This window comes from Mytilus trossulus, chromosome 9, assembly GCF_036588685.1.
Source record: "Mytilus trossulus isolate FHL-02 chromosome 9, PNRI_Mtr1.1.1.hap1, whole genome shotgun sequence".
NCBI classification, from domain to species: domain Eukaryota; kingdom Metazoa; phylum Mollusca; class Bivalvia; order Mytilida; family Mytilidae; genus Mytilus; species Mytilus trossulus.
Window position 1 is genome coordinate 50,572,892 of NC_086381.1, and position 27,560 is coordinate 50,600,451.

The following is a 27,560-nucleotide window of genomic DNA, read 5'->3' on the forward strand; positions in this document are numbered from 1 at the left end:
TAACGTATCAAGGACTTTATACCATCTTAGGCAATAGTTAAGCAAGTACTTAAAATTTTAGTCATCTAGATCAATAATTATTTTCCATATTTCTCCTTGGTACCAATTAAAACTTGATAAAAATTCTTTTGTGCATCTGTTTTAACTTTTTCACAACCCTGTTAGAATTTCAAAGATTTTTAAAGGATTTCTTATCCATAAAAGAAAGTGTTTCACGCTTCATAAACTATCAAACACATATTTTGATCATATTACTTTACAATTCAAATATATGCAGAAATGCGGCATATTTTAAAATTAAATTGCAACCACGATCTGATAAAATCGACATGAATGCACAGGATTGTAAAAAGTAATAAATCACCCACTTATTTGGAAAACATCTAAAAATAGTTTTGAACTTAGACTTTTTGGGCACATGTGTGATAAAATAAGGTTCTTTCAATATCAAAAGAGTCTTTTATGACAAAGCAATACATAAGGCATATGTTTGCACAAAGAAGGGACGACATGCATTCTAAAACAACACATACGTTCATTGGCCTGAATATACAAGTCAGTGAATCCCTATGGCCCTTAAACATTTAAAAGATTGAAACAACCTTAAGGTTTTTTAAAAGTGTTGCCGTTGGTTTTGAAGATTAGTTCTTATGTCCTTTACAATCGAATTTTTATTATGATAAATAAATATTGTTTTAATCAACTAGCTGTTATCGAATAATATCCATAACCTACCGTTTTGTTTCTTTGCGCACCATGCTTTGTTGCTGAGGATATTCCCATCTTCAGGCTGGCAAGAACTCTTCTTTCTACTTTTAGCCCACGTTGAAGCTCGGATTTTGCCATAAGGGGGCAGTCCTATTTGTTCTTTACAAACTGAGAAAATATTTATATATCTATTTCATTTACGTGGAAATGGTTACCAAAGGGATCTTTTAATTAAGTTTACTTTCTGGCAGATCCGTACTTGATCGAAAACAAAAAACAGATGTGCAAATATATGCCATAAAAAAATGCTATATCATTTTATACCGGATAAAACTTCTTTCACGTATACATCAAGTTTACTTATTAAATACATATATTTTATGAAATAGAAAATGTGCACAAACCGCAACCACTTAATCACTTGCCTTATCATGCTTGAATCTTTCTTTATTTTTTGGAATTCGTTCAAATTTACCCGGAGTCATCATATATTCTTGCTGGGTTTAAGAATTAAGATATGTTTAACTCGAGTATTATTTATCCGTTATGCAGAAATTTCAATTTCACTTACTCATTTTTTAAGTTGCACTTTTCTAAAACGAATTTAAACTTTTACACAATAAGTGTTCATGATTTTTAGTAAACAACAGTGATGTAACAAGTAAACCATCTGCATGTCTACCTCTAAAAAATATTTTATTTGTGCCTTTGATGTGTATTAAAAATGAAATTACAAAAGTACTGAACTCCGAGGAGAATTCAAAACGGGGTTCCTGGACCATTCAAATGGCAAAATCAAAAGCTCAAACACATCAAACGAATGGATAACAACTTTCATATTTCTGAATTGGTACAAGCATTTTCTTATGTAGAAAATGGTGGACTAAACCAGGTTTTATAGCTAGCTAATCATCTCACTTGTATGATTTGATGATAAATACTACTTACGCTGACACCCAAGGACTTCAACTCTCATACTCGGATGCCGGTGCCAGTGGACTGTATGGAATTTGATGTAACGTGCTATTACTGGTTTGTCTAAGTACGTATGTTTAATTGAGAATGCATCAGTATTACCCTCAAAAACCTGACAATGGAAGAAAATTAGGTTGAAATTTCATAATCGAATTAAAAAATCAAAGCTGAAAACACATCAAACAAATAGATAACAACTTTCATATTCCTGACTTGGCACATATAGATTATACATGTTCTATCATTCCTATTAGGTCTTATTTCGTCCCGTTGAGCTTATATCCGAGCAAATTACAAAACTAACTTCAAGAATGATTACTCAAGTATTTAAGTGCTTACAAACGTTTACAATTTTTACCATTTTGAAATTACAAAACTTGTAGCATGACAAATCTTTGAGTTGTTGACATGTTTGTGATTTTATTCAGAATAAATGAAGCTTTGAAACTAATTCTACCAATACAAAACAAAGATTAATCCTATTACATCATATTTAGATAAACATAAACAAAATGAAGACAAATTGAATGTCTTACGCGGCGTGCAATAATTATGAATTACACAGGAACGTGATTCGGTATTTATTAAAACGATTTGTACCACCTGTGCACATGAAATTTACATTCATGCTTTCAGTTGTAATTTTTTATGGTTAATTGTCAGTACAGTTTTTAGGGAAAATAGATACATGATACGCCTTTAAATGTATGCCTATACATAGTTAACGTTCAACATCATATATCAATATTGTGATATCACGTAGTTCTATGTTTTTACCTTATTTGCTTACATTTGAAAATGAGTTTAAAATGTAGGACAATTATCCATAACAGTAACATTATAATAATAAAACAGTTTTATGAGATAGTTGTTTAATCGTCGAAATGAGTGTTCCAATGTCACAATGACATCCTCAAGTTCAATAAAACACTCTTAATTTATCAGTATATAAAAACAAAACAAAAAACAGAAATGCATATTCAAAAAAACTAAATCATCATCCTAGTTTTGCAATATCAATATATAAGTATTATAAAAATCAAATTCACAAAAATACTGAACTCCGAGGTAAATTCAAAACGAAAAGTCCCTAATTAAATGACAAAAACAAAAACTCAAACACATCTTAGCGAATAGATAACACCTGTCATATTTCTGTTATAGCATATGACAACCTTTATAGTCTTTAAAAACCTATATTCAAAACTGGCATTTTGACTTAACTTAATCTGCTGAAGATATTATGAATTACTAGTATCTTCTTTGACAAAAAAAAATCACTAAATTTATATTCTATAATAGTATAATAATGAAAAAGCCACTAACTGCTTCATAGATCAATACATTTTTCCGTGATTGACAGTTAACAATACCTATTGTCAAACTATGACAGTATATACATTTATAATTAATAGATAATTGATAAACCAATTAAGCACATCATTAATCATCATATTTCATTATAATCAATTTATTGATCTTTATTACAGTAATTCAAAAAGCCACCAACCGCAGACATGTCAACCTGTGCAGGGGTAAAAAGAATGCTATGGGAGATTTATACGTTTATTGTAACAAAAAAGCGCGGGAAGATAATACTGATTAGAACGAGGTTCTGACCCCTAATTTGTTAACGTTTGCAAAGAGTCTAAATGTATGCATTAGTATTAGAGGACGTAAATTGGATTATAGAATTCGGGTGAATGACAGTTTTTTTTTGCGACGAAATATTCCTTTTATATGCTGGCTTATTCTTCCTGGTATTATCAATTCTAAGCATTCCACCAAGGATAATTATTTCTAAAATCCTTTACCCTCAAACCCCTCTCCATCAGAAAACCATAAGGAACGTTTTTGCTATTCAACATTTTCAAAATGCTAGAACAATCCTTATGTGAGCGCCACTAGTGATTTTTTTTAATTGATGAAACCACATTCGGTGTAAATAATTAAAGCCTAATATCTAATGATATTTAGCGCATATTGCTTATTACGATTTGTGAAAAAAAACTAGACTGATGACTTAACCGTGTGGTAACAGATTAGGAGGATACCAGGTACCCATTTGTTGATATCATTACCATTGGTTTTAGAAGTACGCTTCATTTTATATTACGAAGAAAGAAGAAAAAGCAAAATAAATCATATTAGAAAATGATAGGATGTCTAACTTTGTTGAAATTAAACAAAATTTTAATATGGGTAGCCTTTCAACGAAACCAGTTTACTATCGACTTCGTTTCAGACAATATGCAGGGTAGTATATAGTGTTTTAAAAGTAAACATTTTACACACTTAATATACCTATGGCATTAAAGGAAATAAAACTATTCTAGCTTTCAATCTAAATTTTACGTAGAACCATCGCTGGTAGATACTTTAATTTGTACATTTAAATTTAGTTTCTTGTTAAATTATCCACGTTGCATTTACAATTTAGACAATGTATGTGACCATATAATTTACCTGTACTTTAAGAAAAAGTGGGGCGCCATTTATTGTGACATTTTAGTTTATTCCCTTTTTTAATTGTATTTCATAGATATCTTCCAATTTCAATCAGATATCTTTGACACTCTTAGTTGAATGTTAATGCAAATGTGAACTTATTTTACTAATTCTTTAATGAGTTTTTTCTATAGTTTATGGATGTCAGCTCTTATTGTTGTGGTGAAATGTTATCCTTGTGTTACTTTTAGTCACATCTTGAATAACCTTTCACCTCTACTTCACATATCTAAAATATAATAGATCTGATGAGTACAATGGAGTAAATGACTTTGTCGATTATTTTTGCAAGACGCTTCACTTTCGTCAATGAACCTCCGCTTAAAATAACACTGTTTCAAACTTTTTTAACATGACTTGTTTTGAAACATAATCACGTTTGCTATATCTGTTCTATAACGGTCTTTATGATTTTGATAACAATTTTCAATCAAATAAAACGTCATAGATCATTACATGGACGATCCAAAAACCATTCTGCACAAGAGTTGATAATGACGTCAAAACATATTAGTAATAGGAAGTTGTTCACCTGACGTCTTAATTTTTAATTTTTTATTGGCCTGTATTAAATCATTTTTTTTTTTCATTTATGAACTCTTAATACGTTGATCAATAGATACTACTCACCTTGTGATTTTCATACTGGTCTGTGACGTACGCCTCGTTGTAATCGTCCATACTATACGAAACTTTAAAAGACGTCACCCATTCCTTGCCGTCACCTCTACCCTGTGTCATCACACCAGTCACCTGAGGAATACGAATAAAAGCAATTAGCCAATGTAACTGTGCGACAAACTCAATATTTCCCGTCATAATTCAGAAATGGACACTATCCTAAAATGCATCATCCTATAAATATTCAATGCACGTGTTTATGTGTGATTTTATTTTCTATTGTCGGGCATAGTTGAGCCCTGATCCCAATCTATATATATGTAGTAAATTTTAACCTTGGCATTGGAAAAACATTCGGAAATCCTTTTCTTTTTATCCGCTAGTCAATACTAAATAATGAAAAATGAACATAAATAACAATCAACATCGGTCGTGTGGGTCCAACTGACTGCCTAACAGAGGGTCTCTGTCTGAGTCATGCTTCAAAGATTTCCTAAATAAACACTCATACTTTCATTGGTACCTGGCCACCCCCTAATTCCGCCTGGTCATTCATGACTGTTGGAAAATATCAGACATCTTTTATATAAATCAGTTAGAAACATATTTAAACGGTGACAGTTGCAAAGTACATATATTTTGATGTCGTTGATATACATCTATTTTACGTAATGTACAACATCACTAATTACTTTTTTGGAAAATGTATAATGGTTTTTAGGAAAAACTATAATGATAAAAAAAGCAAATATGAAGTACAATTTTGTTATATCTTTATACTTTGACAAATAGGTACTTGAAGGTCAAACAAAAATAATTGGCGAGTTATCCTTTTTGTGTAGCCATTCGCAAATAAAACATTGGCGTTGTCTAATCTGTAAATGATAGGTGTGTCTCCAAAACAATTAAAAGTTTTATTTTCGGTCACATGAAAATATTGATGTCATATTGGTGCATACACTGTAGACCGACTGTACTACTGATCTACTTACGAAACGTTATACAAAAAGATCACATGACCAATGTTCTTCAAGTAATTTGATAAACTCTCAAAAATGTTCGATAAAATTTTTGTTTGACTTTTCATTTACTTTTTCTGTCAACTTTTTCAAATACAGATACGTTCCTGTCACGTTTTAGTTTTTTAAGATGTAAACTTTATGATTACTTTTGATAAAATCATGTCAAAATTTTAAATGCCAGAAGTACAATGCTAAATACAAAATGCATAGCACCAAAAAGTTAACTTCATTGAACAAGACAACAATACTTCTATGCTGTCAAACGTTTACTTGATCTAGATTAGTGACGTAGGTGCTTGATCGGATTTTCGAATCTACAAATTTTCCACCGTGTTAATCAAGATGTATGAAATGTAATTCAGACTAAATACAACCGTGAAATATGCAATTTTCTCAACAAGCATGTAATTTGAATTTCGCCTTGAGGAATTTAAAAATTAAAAAAAAGCTCTTAAATTAAATTAAGCTATAGCCTTATCAAATGAGGCATAAAGCTTTCGTATGGTTATTTGTAGAAACACGTAAAGGACCACATTAGAGGTAGTATATGATTTGACAATCCGTATACGGTGTACTAAAAATATTTCTAATTAACGCGTGCTTATGAAAGACAACTCTTTCTAACGTAAAATATTCAGTTACATTTGTAGAAATTGCAATGCAAAAGAAAGATAATTCTAAATAGTGTAATCTATAACATTATTGTAAAAAATAGAACTATGATTATTACTTTCAATTATTAAGGTATGAAGCAAGGATTTACTTGAAGACCTCTTAGGAGCAATGCATGTGTAATTCACCATATGACATACCTCCTTTGGCAAAATTCCTTTGTTACAAATAAAATGCACTTTTTATTGAAGATTTCTTTAAATTAATTGGAGATTTCAACAATAATAAGATAGTTTAAGTCCTATTTATTTACCTTCTCAATAAGATTGTCAATATACATAAAGAATATTTGTATTTTATTTCTGATAACTTGTTAAACAAAGTTTCGCCGAAGTGTCTACTGATAAAAATCTCTGCCTTCGGATTTACTTTAATATCATAGGAATTAAAGGTAAAATCGTATAATAAACCATTTTTTAAAGTTATTTCGTTCAGGTAGTTATTGAATATTACATAAGTATATTCAATCAAAAGTGTTAATAAAATACTTTGTTGATATGACAAGGTTTTTAACTATAAGGCAAACACTTATCTTGTCTGCTGTTGGAATAAAGAGATATTTATCTAAACAACTTAAGATTAGTCTCCCTTGGGATACATATAAAGCACTCTCCTGCTTGGAAGGAATACACAGTACTCAGAAGCTTAGGAAGGCGGTCACCCGTTAAAGTTAACTGTCTGAGAATATAGGTGCACTAATTATATTGTTGTTTACCCTCAAATCGAGAGCAAGATACTTCGAAGCAAATAAATATGAGGTTAACTGTGAAATTCAACCCAATAGTTCTGGCCTACTAGATACATCTTAAGACATAACTTATCGCAAAAAAGAACGTATTTCATGTTGATTTAAGATTTAAATTACAAAGAAAACTTTTTTTTTTCTGATTCGTACGTGTCACATTAGTATACAGTAAATTCTGACGTGTATGCGATAACTTGAATTTTTGTTTATTGCCGGGAGCTGTGTCGTATTATATTCCAATGATGAAGCAATTTTGAAAAAAAACGTATAAAATGTAAATACCGTCCTTTCACGAGATTAACGATCTTTTGTTAGACGAAGAGGTGAAATGTATTAACGAGTACTTTAAAGAATAGTAAAAATATTCACTAGTTAGAGATTATATTATTTGGTAACCACACTTCACGCTTTCAAATTTGAATATATTTTTTTTGCCATGTCACCCTTAAAAATGTAAATTTGTTCCATTTCAAAAAAATATGATGAAATACAACACGACCTCAAAACATAGACATTAAATTCAACAATTCATTTTCATTGAAAAGAATGTTTATTATATAATTGCTTATCTATGATGTTCATCAAAAGAAAATCACGAAATATGCTCTCTTAAGAGATATATAGTTTGTCGTGCATGACTAGGGTAGTACGTTATAAATCAACTTACTGAAGGGGTCTCAATGAAAGAAGATGTTGACTCTCATTTCTTTTGTAAACGGGAAGAATCAAAATAAACTTTGGTCAATAATTTTCAAAACCTGGTTTCGTATTCGAAGAGATAAAATATTTTAAAAACCATCTGTCATCTATCAGAATAGACCACATGCTAATGACTACAAGTTGAATTGAAAGGAAAATCAGAAACCAAATACCGTAGAACAATATCTATGAGATAGGAAACAAGTAAATACTTTAAGGGAGATATCATTAATTTTGGGATAAATCGTTAATTTTGTGAGTAAGTTTTGCTCTAATTCATTTAATCTTTAATTCATCCGTTGTCCTCTAATAAAATCAGGCTTTACCCTGAACCAAGCCAGTTTGTCGTTGCAATTTCTTTAATTAATGGCCGAGAGTCTTGATATTTTTGCGATGCTGAAATATCGTTAGCTGACTGTATCTAATGTTTAGTCCCATTTTATAGAGTCTGCTGAATTCATGACATCCTGCAACTTTCTCTGTCGGTGACTCTGACCTTTCGCTACATTCGAGTTTTTGCAATTCTGGCCTCGTGTTTTTTCTCTTGGTTGGCGAATTCACAATTGACATACGGGTTTAGTGTATTAGCCCTTATTTTGACAGTATAGTGAGGTTTTATATCAAAGAGGACAAGACAATTGCCAATAAAAATATTTATACTAATATGAAAACATAACTTTTGTATAATGATTATTATATGAATAGGAATATTATGAATGTACACATAAATATGTGAGAAGGTGAAAACTATGAGAAAAATAAACGTTATACGTATGATTCCTTACCCTTGCCGCAACTCCAAGGTCAATCTTCAGCCATTCAGACGACGATTTATATTTAGAACACCAGCCATATTTGTTTGGAAGATAGACACGTGCATATTTTTCACTGCATTTCTTATCCCATTCTTTAGGATACGTGGACGATGCTGTTATCTGCCAGTTCTGAATTGCACCCGTTATCATGCCCAAGGGGCCATTCGTCACGCAAACTGGAAGTACAAAAAAAATATTTTTAAATGTTGGTTCTTTCGTGAATGTATCTATATATGTATAGGGATACAATACAAGCGCCTGTATTCGGTCACTTTCTTATCTATAGACTTTCAGATTTTTGTATTTACATGTACAAGGCGCATTTTTGTCTCACGGGTAAAATATGGATTGTTTTTTTGTCATCCCGTTATTGACAGCACTATACTAAATTTTCATTTAATATTCAACAGGTTTTTTTTATCCCAAGAGCCATAATCGTATTTACTTATTGGTCAACGAAGCTGAAGACACGGAAATTATACAAAGTGTACGCTTGCGTGATTAATAGTCGTACGAATATATATTTACAAAACAAACAGTAAATTTGCACGACATGAAAGGATTCTGAAGTTTATCAGAGCGCAACTTGAGAGAGAAGACAGTACTTTGAAAGATTTGTGGATTGCCTCAAGACGTTTTGTAATGAAATAATTTAGCATGCTTACTGATTTAATCAAATATGAAGATTTTTCATGCTTTTGCAATAAATTACATATTTTTTGTTTCTTTTGCATTAAACCACACTAAAGTTATGCTTTCAAGTATTCACCTAATTCATTATCTAAACTACTATAATTGAAGCTAAATGTGTATTTCAATTTTGTTTTGACATTTAATGGGGCCAGTTTAATTGTCGTTTATAAACGTTTGACAAGTTTCTTAATTTTATTTGAAATTAAAATCAGGTGCATGTCAAATATGTAATTTGACCTAACATGTAAAACCGGAATATAAATTGCATTTAGTGCCCTTTAAGTTCACCGTAGAACGAAGTTGACATGTCATGTGTTCTATGGCATGGGAGTATTGCAGATTTACATTCATTAACAGGCAACGTAAAATATATTTTTAAATTAAAATTACGTGATGTTTTTGTTATTATTGTTAATGAAATGTATTTCGTCTTTTTTGACAACGAGCTACAAATTTGAAATGAATATGGTTATCTGTGTACAAAATGTAGCCGAGTAGGGTATGTTTTTTTAGGATCTGTTTAAGTTTTCGAATCCTCTGAGCTAAAGTATAAAAAAAAGTATTTAAAAAAATAAAAAAATTGAAAGAAATAAGTTTGCTGACTGGGTATAACAATGGAAATTAAGCTCATGTTTACATTTAACACGTTCTATGCAAGTTATCTCCCGTTTGTCACGTTTGTAACACAATGTAGATAAAATTTCCGATTTTACACTAATGGAATGTAAGACTTGAAGTTGTTTATCAAAAGAGGAACATTTGTATATCATGTTCGTTCCAGTGGAATGTTAAGATTAGAACGGCAAATTCGTTGTTTCTTACTTTCAAATGTTCCAAATCAGTACGATATGATTGACTTCGTGTATTGAATAAAACATTAAAAAAACCAAACAAACTTTTTCAATTTATGGCTTAAAATGTCTGATTTATAGCTTTAATGTTAGGCCAACAAGTAATGTTTTAAACTTGTAAAGAAATGTTTCAAATTCCAAGTTTGGTAATATTGAAATCTCGTGATAGCCTAGTGCAAAGGTGATCAAACTGCAACATTTATGGCATTTTAAACTAACGATCGCTAACTGTGCAAACATTACAGGAAAACAATCACAGTTATTAACTCGAATTGATTGAAAAGAAATTCCTACAACAACGGAACAATTTCACGTCGTATCGTATCTTGGTTTGGATTTTAAACTCTCCAAGAAAGCGTACAGGTGAACTTGATACACACGTTATAGTACTACGAGCTCTTTAATGTCACAAGCCATACTATCATATGCATTGACACGGACACATGGTTAACGTTTTGTAGGGTTTTATAACAATTTAAGTTGACTTTCGACCACACCCAAAGGAAAAGATTAGGTGTATCAGTACAAAATGTGCACATAATTGTCAACTAAATTTTATATGCTAATTTTAACGCTACGATATGAGATTACTAAAAGACAAGAAAAGTCTTGTACATGATAAATTATGTAAAATGAAATTTATGTTGTTCATTAAAAATAAAATACCAACGTCCTCTAGATTTAAATTTATCGTATATTGCAGTCCATATACTTTAAAACAACCGCAATTCTTGTTTGTTTTATAAATACTTTTTTTTTACGTCGTAAATTCTTAGCCTACATTTATAAATCTGAAATTCTGAAAAATTGCTTGCCATTTTAAGAAAAAAATCTTTTGGATTTAACGGAACCATTTGCCTTTACTGTATCGTAATTTTTACTCAGTATCGATATTGAAAAGGGGTCGGCATTTTGAGCCCTTTTCAGTCGTTTTTGCATTTTTTGCTTGTTGATTAGAATTGCATTATTGCACTTGTTTCTTCGTTTCTTTTCAATAGAATAACATTCTAAACGTGTTTAACACTTGTACGTATATGTCTTGCGGAAAGAAAGTAAAAATGGTGACAAATGTTCGTCGTAGTCGGGCAACGATCTCAAGATGAAACGGAAGTAGTTAAACCTCGCACAAAAATTAATGACTAAGGATCTAATCCGGTGATTGAAAAACAACTGATGTATTTTTACTTTTTGGCACAGTTTTGACATAATTATTCTTTAAATATACGAATAGAGATTTTTAGTGTATCAAAATAGTAAAACTGTTACTTAAACACGGCGCTTCGTTAATTCATATTGTCGACGATATATATTTTAGTCGAGAAAACTGTGCTAAAGTAATTTCTTATTATCCAAATTTAATTACATACTAAGTACAGCAATGTTTTTAACACATGGTTATAATTTGGCAGGAAAACTGTTTTGACTATTAATTTTCTTCAATTAACGAGCGAAAACACATTCATGATTTCTAACAAATCAACTTGCTTGATTTAAGTGTTTGTTGGGTATACCATGCAATATTAACTGTTGTAGTTCATCGACTCTGCAAATTATTAAGGGTTTTTTTTACGTCAAAATTTCATTTTTGAATGATTTTTAATCCCGTCGTCATCCTTTCTTTTTATGATCCAGGATTTGTCTAACTGCATAACCTTTATGAAAAATGATTTGAGATATTTTTACTTCCCCTTACAATTGTTATATTTTGGGCTTTCTGGTGTTTTGTTTTAAACTTTTCAGAAGTTCCATTTTAGCTTTTCTGACGTCAACATGTAGGCCTTTAAGGTGTTTTATTTTAGTCTTTCGGAAGTTTTATTTTAGCCATTCTGTGGTTTTATTTCGTAAACCTAATTTCAGAAATTTCATATTAATCTTTCTGAAGTTTCGTTTAAAACTTCCAGAAGTTTTATTTAAGTCTTTCAGACGTTTTATTTTATCTTTTCTTAAAAAAAAATTTTTGTGGTCCTTCTGAAGCTTTAATTTTAGCCTATCTGAACTTTCACTTTACGTACTTTAAAAGTTGCATTTAGCCTTTCTGAAAATAATTTCCTAATAGCCTTTCTAAAGTTTCATTTTTAGCCTTTGAGAAGCTACCGAAGTTGATCATAAAGAAGAACAAAATATCATTGAAGTTTTAACTTGATTTGGCCTAAGTGCCACACGTAAAGACGAACATCTTAAAACAAGTTGGTATTTACTTTGTCAGTTCATGATCACATGTTTCTTCGGCTTGCTATCAATCGCACTTATGATCTGTATGCAGGGGTTATCGTTCCCACCAAAAATAGTCGAATTATTATCGCTTTTTAATGAAACAATAAAGTTTTAACTTTACAACAGCGTTAAAGATAACGTTTATGTCCCATAAACCATTATTATGTAAGAAGTTATTTTTGCAAGAAAAACTAACATGTAAAATAATTCTTCATAACTCTCATCAGCGTCTGTGTGTGTTCTCAATTAGTAAAAAAAATCCATAATACATCGAGAACGTTTGCAGAGACGTTCAATATCCCGCCAAAACCCTCTAATTATCAAATTAATTTCATATCAAATGCTTACATAACTTAGATCTTTGAAAAGTGAAATTCAGTGTGTGTTTCTTTTTTTGTGAAAATTCTGCTGTTTTATTACTGTACAGTGTACAACAGCTGGATATATCAGAAAAGGCTAGAAACCTTACAAGCTCGGTTTCTGTTTTGTTGCGGTATATTCCAATGTCTTCTTTTTCTTCTCTCGATTTTTTTTTCGTTTTGTGGTGATATACGTTGGTTTTTCGTTTAAATTGTTTCGTATATATAGTCTGTCATATCGGGCTTTTTATTGCTGACTATAAGGTATTGGTTTTGCTCATTTATGAAGGTCGTACGATAACCTCTAAAGTGCTTAAATCCGCTCCTTTTTTGTTTCTTTTTAAAAGTTGTCTCATTAGCAATCAAAGGGCATCTCCTTATCTAATAATAGTAATTACAGTAATGAAAGCGAATTGAACAGGATCTTCTTGTTTTAACACTTCACCGAATAAGTAAACTACTACACACAATTTTTTTTTTTTATTCTATTCAAATATGCAATACGAATTTTATATGAATTTATTTCATGGTTTAAATATAAATCACAAGTTCTATCAAACTCAAATATTCATATATTTTTCAAGTTCGAATTTGAAAAAAACTTCTACTTCACTCATTTCCATGGAGCAAAAAAATATATATATACTGATATATCTAAATTTTACATCCGAATGAATTTGGCAAAGAAACCACGGATTCGTGCTCCGACTACTAATATTAAGATCGGTGTAAGTTTCAGAGTGTCGTATGGTTAATTATAAATCTGTTCAGCTTTTATGAAAGCGTTGAATAACAGGGACAATACAGAGAAAATCGAACTTTGGTATACTATGAGTTTATTAAAGATGAGAGTTTGATATATTTTGTCACTGTGAGAAAAAAACCGTCTTCAAACCATGGCCATTGTTATACTATGAAAAGATTTGATTAAGTTTTATTTGATATAAATTTAGTTGAGGAATTTTATTTTATCTATTAAGTAACGTACTATACGGATATGTTGGATGTACTATTTAAGGTACAAGTAAGGGTCAGATGTTTTAGTTGCACATGATAATGATAAAATTGTAACCTTAGTGCGTAGAAGTTGTATACGGAAAAATTAGTGTTTACAATTTTGTCTTGTTTTTTTCTGACGAAAATGTTTGTGAACCACAATTAAAATTAACTTAAACGTCCAAAATTTAAATAGGAGATACATTTTTTGATATGTTGTTAAAATGAGTAAAAAAGTATGTATACAGTTTATTTCAAAAGTTTGTCATCAAGTAACCATGGTTTACTTATACAAACTGGATGGATGGATAAGAGTTGTCTCATTGGCACTCATACCACATCTTCTCATATATATATACACACAGTGTATGCCTAATGGTGTGATATCGATACATGAAAAGTCGAACTTTGGGTTAATTTGAACTTTTGTATTTTTTTGTTTTATTTTACCAACTTTTATTTTTGTTTATATTTTTGATTGTTTTCCCTTTTATCTCATACCAGTAGCGTTATTTATCTGTTCAGTCTGCAATCTTTACTTGCGCACGTGAAGACATTTGAAGAAGCAGACGACAGTTGCTATAGACTTATTTTCAAACGCTTTTCACTTTCAACATTCTCATTTGCGAGAAAGTTGTTGAACTTTTTGTTCGTTGTTATTAGAACCTACTCTTAGCTTTGATATACAAATAGAATTTCAAAGTATTCATTGAAAACACAAACAAATTCCGACACTATCTCGATTTTACTTTTGTTACCACTTCAGATTAATATTTTGTTCGAAAACAAACAAATGATTATCAAAGACTACTTGTTTTTATTTTTGTAGTTAAGTTTTAATGAGAAAATGTTTTGGAATAGTTTCAATTATATTCTATGTTGACTGATTTTTGTTTGGCACATTTGTTAGTTGCCAAATCGTTGCAATTACATATATTGAAGCACCCTTTACTTTTGACCACAATGATTTAGGTAGATGATTCTTTAAAACTGGCATGTGCCATGCTTCTTACGACAAGCTGAACTTAAAAAGAGAATTCACAAAAAGAAACTAAAATTTCTTTTAAAAATAGAAAAGTTGATTGCTTTTGTATATCTGTATATTATTCCACCGAATTTATGTTCGCTTCATCCCAGTAAACCTTACCAATCGAATGTTCTATTTATAACTTTTTATATTGACCTTGAAATTTTCTTGCATAACGAGAAAGTTTAAAAGTCCTCTAACTCAGCTGCTGAGTTCGAGGACTTTTAAACTTTCTCGTTATAGCCCCTCTCGCCTTTCAGATTGTAACCAAAAAAATAGCTTTAAGTGAGTCAATGCTTAAGGAATCGAGTTATATATTTAAATATTTAACTTTTATCCTTCTACGTACGTTTGTTTAATTTGCTTTCTGCGATTTACTTTTCATTAAATGTGTCCATTGGCAAATATTTGATACATTTATTAATTTCAACCAATTTAAAAGGAAAACATTTCGGTTCCATATTTCATCTGAATATTTTTCAAGTGTGATTCCGGGTATGGTTGTAGTTGCATACAGGACCAAGGTCTGGGAACTTACTTAGACCCTCGTTCGAAGGATACTTAACTATCATATACGAGGGTTTGGATGGGGTTAAATGATTAAAGAATAATGCCCTTAAAAAATGAAGATTAGAGAATAATGAGCCAAAAAATAGAAGATTAGAGAATAAAAGGGTTAATTTTTGGAAGATTAGAGAAAAAAGGGGTTAATTTTTTAAAGATTAGAGAAAAATGGGGTGAAAATTAAATGTTTACAGAATAACAGACCCCCCATCCATACCCTCATATACATGTACGTTTAAGTTCTAAATCAATGTCCGAGGACATTTTCCATCATGAATGTCGCAATTGCTCACTACATAATAAAAACAAGTTGCACTTTTAAAATAGTGAAACTATCCAATTAGACCCTCCTTTCTCACCTCTTGCAATCAACCCAGTTAATAGCAACTGTGTCTATAACAATAAGTGTACTCATAAGTACCCATCAATCTTAATGAATATTAACAAAATATAAGAAAGAGAATTACTGTCTTTATGCAATACTTATAGCTACCTATCTTAGACAGCTGATTAAAAGAGAATGTGCTAAATTGCAATTCAGATAGAAAATGACAGTGAAATTTGTAAGAGAGGAATTACCGTAGAATTTTATGTTCATATTCTGTTGCCAAAAAATCTTACGTTTTTGAATCATTTCTTTGTTGTTAAAAAAATTAATAAGTTAACCAACGAAAAGGATGATCTGTTATTTTTAACCTCACAAATTAACACAGTAATTGCCCCATTGATGTTGTTTTTGTTGCTTGATCAATCATTTTTATGTTTTTCTAAACAATGTTGTTTAATTATGTAGGGCGATAGATTGATAAATGACTTTTCCCCTAATCTATAGTAAATGAATGCCTATTATTGTTAGCCTAAGTCATTCTGCTCAGTTATATTCTTGCTTCGTTAAAAATCTGGGATGTTTCCCCCTTTTTTTTTCTTGTTGATATTTTGCAAATTTTTCATAATTATACCCCTTAGAATTATTTTTCTGCGTAACGGCTTTAGTTATTTCGCTGCATTTGCCATTTCAACATTTTTTTCAGGGAAACAGCTTTCATGTGTTCAAATAAACGGAAAATAAACTTTTCTCCGGGATAATTAAATATTCTCCTTACTAGACAGCGATTGCATAGCCCTAAAATGAGGCTAAAAATTAAAATGACATTTTAAATGGATGTTGAAATCAATTTAAATCTAAATTGAACATTGATGGACTATCTGTAACATTGGGCAATACTTTTACCCTCTAATTACTTGTTATCTTTATTTAAGGATGACCCTACATATACATGTAGACTGATCAAAGGAAACTTACCATATAATTACATTTCCAATAGTCAATAATGAATCGATTAAAAAATACTCCGTCCATATCAAAATCTCCTATCAGTATTAACAAGCGAAATTCCGATGTTTGTTCAAACTGTACAACAAGCATTACTATTTTATTTAGTAATCTTGTCGCCTAATAGACATGTTTTAAATTGTGGGCCTTGTGTCACGTAAAATCTACTTTATTTCCAATTTCATTTGATAAATGTTTCTTTTTCATATCTGACTGCAATATATTGCAATGATAACTATCTATGAGTTCAGACTAAATATCAAAAGTTGCTAATACCCTTTAATCACGTTATTTTCTATCTCATATTTTACCTGAGTATAGTTATTTTGACAGGAAAGAACTGCATTTGTGATAAAATAATTTGAAGTCAACTAGCCGTTTCTATCTTATAAAAAAGAAGCGAAGTCACGATGTAAAACCCGTCTACCTTCAAGGTTAAAGATTTTATAGGATAAAAAGATCATCGCTTTCTTATTTTTTTTTATTTTGAGACTTAAGACAAGGAAAGACTATTGTCAGTTAGGGCCCTTTAAAAGATCACGTATCATGGTATATCTTGTGACTTTTTAAAAACAAACCACATGGGTAGTATTTTGTCTATTATTGCTGATTTTTCAAGTTTATAAATTTTTTGCACACATCAAAATTGCGGGAAAATAGTAAAGAACTAAAATTACATTTCAATAACACGAAATTTTATTAAGTAGATAAAGAGGATGTGCTTACACGACAAAAATAAACCACTTCAAACAAATCTTTTGATAAACTCTGACTAAGTGACTGCAGGTTTTTAATACATGTTGTAAAATAAAACTTAATATCATTTTGTCCGTTTGTGTCTTGTGTGTGTACTATTATTTGTCTGTTTTTCTTCTTGGCGTTGTCAGTTTGGTTTCAATCTGTGAGTTTGAATGTCCCTCTGGTATCTTACGCTCCTCTTTCAACAATTATAATTCATTAACTAAAGTAACAGAAAAGTTCAAAAATATGTATATTAAAAAAAAGAAATCAAACTGGATTATATTTTTTCTTACTAACTTCTAGATAAACGAAAACTTAGAATTTATAATTTTACAATAAGAATACAGTACAAAATATTAATAAATTAATATACTCACCACTCGCATAAGTATATCCAATACTCAAAAAAGCTAAAAGATATATGTATAACCTTGCTAACATGATGGATAGTTTCTGAAATTGACAAAAATCACAAATTCGTCAGCACATTTAATAATTCACAAAATTAATAAACACGAAATCACTGATATTAATTTCCTTTTTAATATAAATCCAATTCAGTATGTTCACATTTTATTTTTGCGAATGTATTTTTTTTCTTATCACATGTAATATGTAAGCTTATGTGTTCACAAAAATCCTAATTTGTTTATAATATTTTGTTTATTAATTGTTAATAGTATATCCAATTGTTACACAATATATTCTTTATATTCCTATTAATATATATGTTTGTTGCTTTTGTCAAGTTTTCAAGTAATCGTAATAATATCCTCAATAAAAATTATGTTTCTTTACTAGCGTAAACCGTCAACGCAATTTTAAAGTAAATCACAACTGTAAATTCTATTCAGAACGAAGCGCTCTGTGGTTGGGTAAAAAAAAATCGCTATCGGAGAATATTTTCGTCCACGCGGTTTGGCAAGCACAGGTAAACTAACTTCAAATAGTTTAGTATCACTAGCATTTAATTATGCAAGTGAACGGACGAAACCTCATGTCATTTTAGATTTACCTGTACAGAGTGACGTACCTATAAATGGTGGAAATATTTTAAATTATTTATCTTCGCATCTTTAAGCTTGAATACAATGTAAAATAGGCGGGGACTATATGAATCGTGTGATGTGTATACCTATACTTCTCAGGTCTCTATCCAGCGTGGCGATACATCCCTTACAACTGTCAATATTTAAACATTCTAATATAATAATATCAAATGTTTATTTATGTGAAAAACTATGGATCTAAATAGAAGAAATGGAATTTCAAAACGTAAAGAAATATCAAGGATTTTTGAAATTGTTAAATCACTGATTACATAAAAAATTTAAGTCATATTCAATTAACACAAGTCATTCTTCGTTTATAAACAGCTTATTTATATAGAAAACGTTCACGCCTTTAATCTAACACAAAAATTTATAGAATAAAATGTAAAACTTTGGTTTGATTTTTTCAATAAAGTATGCAATCTTGATAAATGTTGCATAACATAGAAAGTTTATTTGTTTGTTTCCAGGTAATAATGCCAAGTATGCTATTTTAATCATAGTAATCGTAGGATAATGTTGAACGATAGCGTCTTTTATTCAACTAGAAATAAAAAAATAGTTAATTTGATGGTTTGATTTGTCTCGAATTCTATGTAAGATCTGAGTTAAGATTCCTGCCTACCTGTCTGTTTACATTCAGCTTTTGAATTTGATGCCGAAATAATCGAAGATGTTGACATTAACTTCCATTCGTTTGATGTGTTTGAACTTTTATTTTTTCCATGTGTTAAGGGACTTTCTGTTTTGATTTTTCCTTGGAGTTCGGTATATTTTTTTGTTATTTTACTTTTCCATGTGAAACACGTTCTTATTGTGCTTGTCATTGACTTCCATATATTACTCACAAACTCTACATATTGCTCACAAACCCCATATCACAAACTCCAAACCTTGCCAACAAACAATAAGAATGAGTAGACCCTTGCACAGGATTGACTCACGGAGGAAACAATGAATCGCACATTTTTTTTTATATTTTGAAATATTCCTCCTCCCCACCTTGACAAGAAATCATCTGAGTTTCTTTTCTTTAATGTAAATAAATAGAATCTTGATCGGTTAAATTCCATTCTTAAACAATGATTAGAATACAAATCACGAATGAACAGTGTATCCTTGTGTAGATTTTAGATCTTTCAATACGTGATGAAAGTGTAAACCATATTGTCATCTCCGATTTAACTGCGGTCAACAATTGGATATATACACATATTTTTTTTTAAATTGAATTGAGATTTCAGAGACTTGAAATCATTGTTATAGATTGAGTAAGTTAAATACATAGCTGACATATTACATAAGGTTGAACATAACATTTCAAAATTACACAAATCCGTGTTTAGTTTTTGATAGACAATATTTCAAAAAAGAAGCTAGATTTAAGTGTTTTGGTGAAAATAAACTTGTCTTTCGTACGTTATCTATGTGACGTTCAAGGATTGAAATACTATATCTTTCGTTTAATAGTAATATTTCAATAAACATGTTCTGAATTATTTTTTGTTTGCTTCATATAACATAAAGGTAAGACTATAATACATATATTGAATTGAGTCCTTTTAAATTGTATCAACCTAAATTATGACTTCTTGTTACTTTATTTTTTTGTCAAACGTTGTTTTTTTTTGTTCGACATGATAAACAATTTTCAAAATGAGAAGAATTCAAATACTTCTTTTGAATTGTTCTAAAAATAGAATGAAACAAACAGACAAAGCTTAAAAAAACAAGGCCTTTTACAAAAATACAGTTGAATAATTTGCGTTTGACGTACAAATTACAAATCATAAAGAAAAAAAGGTAATTTGTTTGATTTCCATATGTGTCCAGATTCTGTACTTTTCTTATAAAACATAAACATATCAGTGACACTGACATAAATCAAAGTCTCGTAAACGTTTACATATGTTCAATTTGAAAAGCGTGAAGTGTCGTTTGTTCACAGTTTTATGTTTTCTCCTACAACATACTACTTAAACCAATCTACCTCAGTAAAACAAATGAAACAAAGGTGAAGAATATTTTTGTTACACTACTTGTCTTGTACTTCATTAAGTATTTTTATATGTAATGCATCATCTAGGTATTGTAATAGTGGTGAAGACATTGTTGACGATTTTTAGTATCTCATCTTAGGATTACCTCGTTTTTTACCAAAACAAAAGGATAGAATATTCCTAAGAGTATTCCAACATATTAATGAGAAAAATTACTAAATTTTCAAATATTTAAATAGATTTACTACTCTTGCGCTTAACAGACGTGTTTCCAAAAGCGACAACACAAGGCTTCTCGATTTCAGCACATGTGTCAGATATTGTTCAGATCAGGGTTCATTTTCCCGATGTATCATGGTTTATTAATCGGAAGAGTTCATGGAACTATAAAAATAATGTATTAGATTTGTCGCTTTTCGTGTAAAATAAGGAGATATGATATGATTGCAAATGACACAACTATCCATGCACCAGATATCAACTAACGTAGATTTGAATGTTTTCCGTGTCCAAATTTCAGACTAGGATTTTGAAAATCTTCTGCTAATACTCTTTGATAGCAAATGAAAACGACATCAACCGATAATACCAGCTACTACTACTTATCCTAATCTTGCAATGTTATATCTATTTGATATTTAGATTATATAATATATAATGCAGTTGGTCACGTGAAGTAGACCAATTGCACATAATGCAAACTTGAGACTGGAATTTAATCCAATCAATTAATCAAAAACCAAATTTGTTTGCACTCCATCAAAGGTGTATTACTGTAAGGATAATACGATGTCGCCAAAATAAATACAAGAATGACAAGAAAGCAGAAAAACCTAAACTTTAGTCATACATTAGATGTTTTGATTACATATTTAAGGACTCCTACACTTTTACTACTACAATTCTATTGGAGATATCACAACACGTTACCTAATTACAACTGGTTCAGTTGTATAAACAGATAGTTTGTTGGGTTCTACAATATAAGTTGTTGCTTAAGCAGCACATGATAGTTTGTTAGGTCCTACAAGATAAGTTGTTGCTTAAGCAACGCATGAGTTGACGAAATGTTGATACTTGATTGTTATTTTGTATTGAAAGTTTAAACAAGTAATATGATTTAGATTCAAAAAGTTTAGAATTTAATTAAATGCAAATTCAAGTGCAAATTCCTACGGCAGAAATGGAGTAGTTGCATGTATTACATATTAGTATATCCATGAGGGCGTTAGCCCGATAGGGTATATTTAATTTACACCACGAGTATAAGGTTAATACAAAATGATAGCTTCCAATAATTTAAATGGGGAATATTTCAGGAATTTATCTTTTATATTTCAGGATAAATAAAACGCATGTTTGAAAATTAAATTACATTCAAGGACATTATTGTATACGTACATATGTTTGGCACCATTAACCATGCATGTATTCACTACGTGAATTGCAAATCATTATTATGAACATCAAAATAAAGCAAGATATAATATGTTGGATATACACTGAGGTGAGAGCTTAATGTAAGGAACAATATGTAGGATCACTTAAGTCGTCCTTTTGAAAACAAGACTGTTATATAAATAGTTATATATCAAATCAAAGTAGCAAATATATATTCATCGCGTCACTATTTCCATATATATATATTTAAAACCCTAGATATTTGTATATTAAAAAAAGATTAAGTCAATTGTAAAATGCAAGGCCCAGTGAGATAATATGTAAGGGGTATGAATGGTTGCCATTCTGTTTTATAAAATGCTCAAACAGAATTCTCTTAACTTGAAAATACATAAGTTATGCTATACGATCACAATCAGAAATGGTTTGAATGACAAGACGTGGCTGTGCTTTAAATCAATAGCAACATGTGGGATCCAGTAGGTGTTCCTTTAAACGTAAACATATAACCACCTTGTTTCAATATTGTCACAAACAAATGTAAAGTAATAATATCTGCAATTACCCTAATTTACTGTATTTTCTTGTTAAAGAGTTTAACGTCATCTTTGAAGTTGTTGTAAGGACTTGACCTCAGCTTTTTCGAGAGGTTTAATAATTGACAAGAGGCCATGGAGATGTTTCAAGAAAGTAGTGTTGATGTTTTATTGAAGAGTTATATTTATTGGCTAGCATTCAGTTGTACTCACGCTTCATTTGCAGTAACAGCACACATAAAATACATTTTGCATTCAAGAAAGTCATGTACGTTTTTCGAATATCATTAAATATTGATGATCTGGTTGTTATTTATTTATTATATTATTTTCATTTACTTATATTGTGTCACATACTATACTTATGTAGTTTGTTTTTTTGGCAATTGCGATTTAATTTTGCATTGAATTGAATTAAAATACTTCTAAAAAAGGAAAAATCACAAAAATACTGAACTCCGAGGAGAAATTAAAAAGGAAAGTCCATAATCAAATGGCAAATTCAAAAGCACATCAAATGAATGGATAGCAACTATCATATGTCAGAGTAAGTATATTGATCCTATTCTTTTTTCCCCCCGCTTTAAACATGTATGCACAATGTTCGTGCGTGTCTCATTCGATCCTCTATAAACTTTTTCTAGAACTTATTTTATTTTACATAATTTGAAAATATTGAGTTCTTATCAGCAATAACGGAAAAACAAATTATAATAATATATATTTATATATTAATTTGCACATTAAAACAAGTAAATTTCGTGCTTAATGTCATGCACGATTTGCACTTTGAAAATGTCTATGATATTGCTTAGTTTGTTTTAAAAGTGATATTATAATGGGACACGTCCTAGAGTACGGCTTTGATAATGTGAAACATACATTTTATAAGATTCAACGTTTGTTTAACGTATTTTATATGCAAAAGTAGCAAAAGGGATTGACCACACGTTATAACAATATTTGCATCCGAAAATACATATTAATATAAAAAAAAAACCACCTGAAACGAGCCACGTGCGTCAACAGAGGAAATAAGAAAACTACTATAAGAACTTCCTGCATGTTTCGTATATTTCAGATCAGTTGCTAGTTAATCATTGACAAATTAGAAGAAAAAAAATATTCGATTACGTTTCAATCACTTCAGAAATTGATATAACAACGCCTTTAGTACTTCAATTTGTAAAAGTTTGGGATGTGGATATGATACCTTTAGATATTTTGTTACATTGTCACAGATCGAGATTTAATGTAAGTTTTTTAAAGAAACATATATTTTGACGACTTTTTTTAATCAGATGACTTGAAAACGTGCAACAATGTGACTAGTATAACTTTTTATCGAAGATCTTAAATAATAGTCAAAATGTTTCGAATCTTTGATAAAGAAATTTATAAATATGCTGTCCTGTGTCAATCAAATCAATATGTTATGAATTTTTAACACAGGTATACTATTGTTGCCTTTATTTATAAAAATCCCTGTTAGATATATCATTTGCCCTTGTGCATCACTGAAAACAATTTCTTTGTCTAAATGCAAATCTGGCGCGGTATAATTTGTAGCGTTTATGTTATAACTACCAATGTGTTGATACCTCTGCTGACCAAAGTGTATCACCAGCCCATAAACCAGTTCTTTGGTACAAGCAATGTATTGGCAGTTTGAATAAAATTTGCTGCTATGGAAATTTTGGAAATCATTTTAGAGTAAGGAATATAGCTCTGGTTCATTTCTGGATTTGGCTATTTTTTGGGGTCATTCCTTGGCCTGATCAGATCGTCTACGTTTGTACAAGTTTTATTTTTCAACTAATTTGGCTTAGAGCATTACTGTTGAGAAATTTATTGTCGAAATAAAGTTGGTACCGCCAATGGTACACTCGTATTTAGAACACGTAGAATTTGTGAAAAAAAGCGAGAAAACAAGACGTTTTGTGTCTGTATTGATTAATGGCTGCTTAATGTCCAACGTCATAAATGTCGAAAAGTTTTAAAAATTTTCACGGTGAGGGGCAGTAATTTTTTATACAATTTAATTCTTGCTATTTCCTACCTCGTGTACATCTACCTACTATTGTTATTAACATAGAAATACAACACATATAAAGCTGAAGTAGAAGAAATAATAAAATCACGAAAATACTGAACTCCGAAGAAAATTCCAAACGAAAAGTCCCGAATCAAATGACAACATCAAAAGCGCGAAGAAATAACACGTAGAAATAACTATATTCTGATTAATTTGGATTTTTAAACTTGAAATTATACTATCAAAAGTAATAAATCTAGCCTTAAATTTAACTTCAAATGTATGAAAATTCACAATTTTTTAAACATTTTATCAACAACAGTGTTTCTCCTTATCAAACGCCTGGTAGTTAACAACAATCTGCACATTCCTTCGACTTCAAAGCAAATCAAGGCATTTAAGTATGGCATATAACCTGGTTAGTTGTTCACATAACACTTGGTAACAAGTAGGTATTAAGATGACAAAGGTATTACTGTCAGAAGTGGAAAGAAACCTTGTTGCTTACATATATTTTATTTTATTTTGATACCTTTCCAAACCCTCTGAAATGCCTAGTAGTTTTACATCAAGACACGAAAATATGGAGACAACATTGTTCTGTTACTAAGCCGTTTTGCTGTGTTAAACATAAACACACATTGTCAATAGTGATTGGATGTGTTTAATGCTGAAAAGTTGTCTTTTGAGTTTGATTCAAATGACTTTTATTCTTCCGGTCAACGCCGAGTTATGTGAAAAAGTGTAATTCCCATAAGAAAACTATTAACAACCTATAATGGTTTACTTTTTAAATTGTTATTTGGATGGAGAGTTGTCTCATTGGCACTCATACCACATCTTCCTATATCTATCAACAAAACGGTTCAAATAGTCAGTACTTCACAGAGATGATAGAAATAAATCCTCATTTTTCGGGCCTCAATATTCACACGAATCAGTATAACAATAACAAGTGAATGACTTTCAAAACGAGCATACTATTTTTTTATATCAAGATGTGATTTGATTGCAAATGAAAAAAACTAAATGTCAACTATGCCCAAATGTAGTGAATGAACAAACATATTTTGGTCTTTTGTTGGTACATTGATTCTTTTGTTTTGGCAATTTTTACTTTAAGACTTCTATCGAATACAGGGATGCCGTAAATGTCTAACTGATAAATGATTTCATGAGGGAGTAGGAGAATATTTTTGTTGTCGGTAGCAGACTTTCCTATAAAGTAGTTGTAATAATCTATGTGTCTTGTTAATATACTAAATTCAAAATGAGACAAGATTTGAAAATAAAGTTGTTGACAGAAATCTGTCAAAATACAGGACAAGGTCATTAAAATCTATTAAGAGGATATTTGTAGGCGGACTACTTGATGCAACTTGTTTTCCTACACGTATGAAATAAAGGAGGGGGATGCACTTTTGAAGCTGAAATTACAAACCACGCAGTATTATATGAAACAAAATAACAACAAAAAACAGCATTTCCTGTATTCATAATGAGTATCTAGTCAGAATTATGTAAACAAATGTAAAGGTCCGGACGTAGGGTTCATTTGCACTTACATGCTTTCCAAGTATCATTAACCCTTTATAAGCGGTACTCATATCTGATTATTGAAGAACAATGGAAGTACTTATAACTGATTTGTTGATATCGCTCCGTTTTACGATAACGACGTGGAAATGTAATATTAGAGTTTGCTGTTGACATGTAGTTTCATGCTTTTTCACTTTCTATTTTAAACTATCTAATAAAATTGGACAACACTACACAATTTAAAGTGCAATTCTCTCAATATTAAATAATCAGCATTTCATAAAATATCTTCTTTTTCTTAAAAAATAATCTTTCTTTTAGTACTACATTAATTTGTTAAGTCATGATTGACATACAAAACGGGTTTTTAAGTGAAGTGCTGAAGTAAAAGTATCCGTTCAAATTGATGCATACTAGTATATTTAGATGCTGTCGTAATCATTATAGAATACGACAGATTAATGTATAGGTGCAACGAAATTCAGCGTTAATTAACGTTTGTCCACTTAATTCCAGGTATTTTATTGATACCTTGGTCTTTGATTAAGGGGTCCCGTAAGTAAACACGGTTACGATGGAATCTCTTTTGGATGTTCACTCCTCTTGCTTTTGTTGTTTGACATATATTCGGAATCCTCTGGTTTCATCCATGTAGTGCATTAAAATATTTGCCTTCTAAGCCCTGCTTTTCTTTTCATAATTTTATAACATTTATTTTAAAAAGCCACATTTCAAAATATTTCATAATTCTTGATATTTTTTCATAGTTTTTAAAGGAAAAATGTATTATTACTAATAATATGAACAATCTAGACATAATCGTTTTCCGCCTAATTTTCAATGGCTCATATCTAAAATAAAAACCAAAAAAAACCCCAAGCACATAGATCCTTCGTGTTTTTCTGCTTTTTTTTAAGTTCCGTTATTAACATACTATCAATTTATAACAGTCTTTTGAAAAAGCTTGCTATTTTGAAACAGGTTTGAAATAAAAAAAAAAAAAAATGAAATGTAACCAAATACTTACCTCTTCGGATTGAAAAATGTCTCCGTTCATGTGGTGTATTAGTTAGAATACTAAGGGTTGATAATGACCGGAAATGCGCCCACTGCTTAATGTAAGAAAATGCTGCACTAAAACAGCATGTAAAATATACCGATGCATTTAATGTGCAAATACTACACCAGATTAAGACATAAACAGTTAATTCTCGTGATATGTACTTGGTCTACTTTTGAAAAATGATACAAACAATACACATTAAAGGCTTAAATGTTTTCTTCAGTTCTTTATTACTTGAATATGACCTCCATATTAAAAGCAGATACGATGAATGAAGTCTTTTGTCTGGTCATTGATATTGCTTAATGAGTTTTTTTATTGGCGGAGTGAGGGAAGACCTGCTAATATTTCCAATATATGCTTTTTAAAAGCAATATTTTATCGAAATATG

At 30.3% G+C, this 27,560-nt stretch overlaps 1 protein-coding gene across 3 annotated transcripts in view; it reads right to left on the reverse strand.

The window, feature by feature from the left end:
• The window catches only part of LOC134683070 (lactadherin-like), an 87,628-nt gene that overhangs the window by 11,478 nt on the left and 48,590 nt on the right, over window positions 1–27,560 (reverse strand). The window contains exons 2-6 of one of the 3 annotated variants that reach the window (XM_063542121.1): window positions 17,921–17,996; window positions 8,736–8,941; window positions 4,822–4,944; window positions 1,657–1,795; window positions 736–876 (exon numbers count right to left, since the gene is read on the reverse strand). In XM_063542121.1, coding sequence (XP_063398191.1) covers window positions 736–876; window positions 1,657–1,795; window positions 4,822–4,944; window positions 8,736–8,941; window positions 17,921–17,984 — 673 coding nt within the window. In that variant the 5' untranslated portion in view covers window positions 17,985–17,996. Of the gene's footprint in view, window positions 1–735; window positions 877–1,656; window positions 1,796–4,821; window positions 4,945–8,735; window positions 8,942–17,920; window positions 18,569–27,560 lie in introns of those variants that run through there. The other 2 variants (XM_063542120.1, XM_063542123.1) reach the window with 2 other exon arrangements.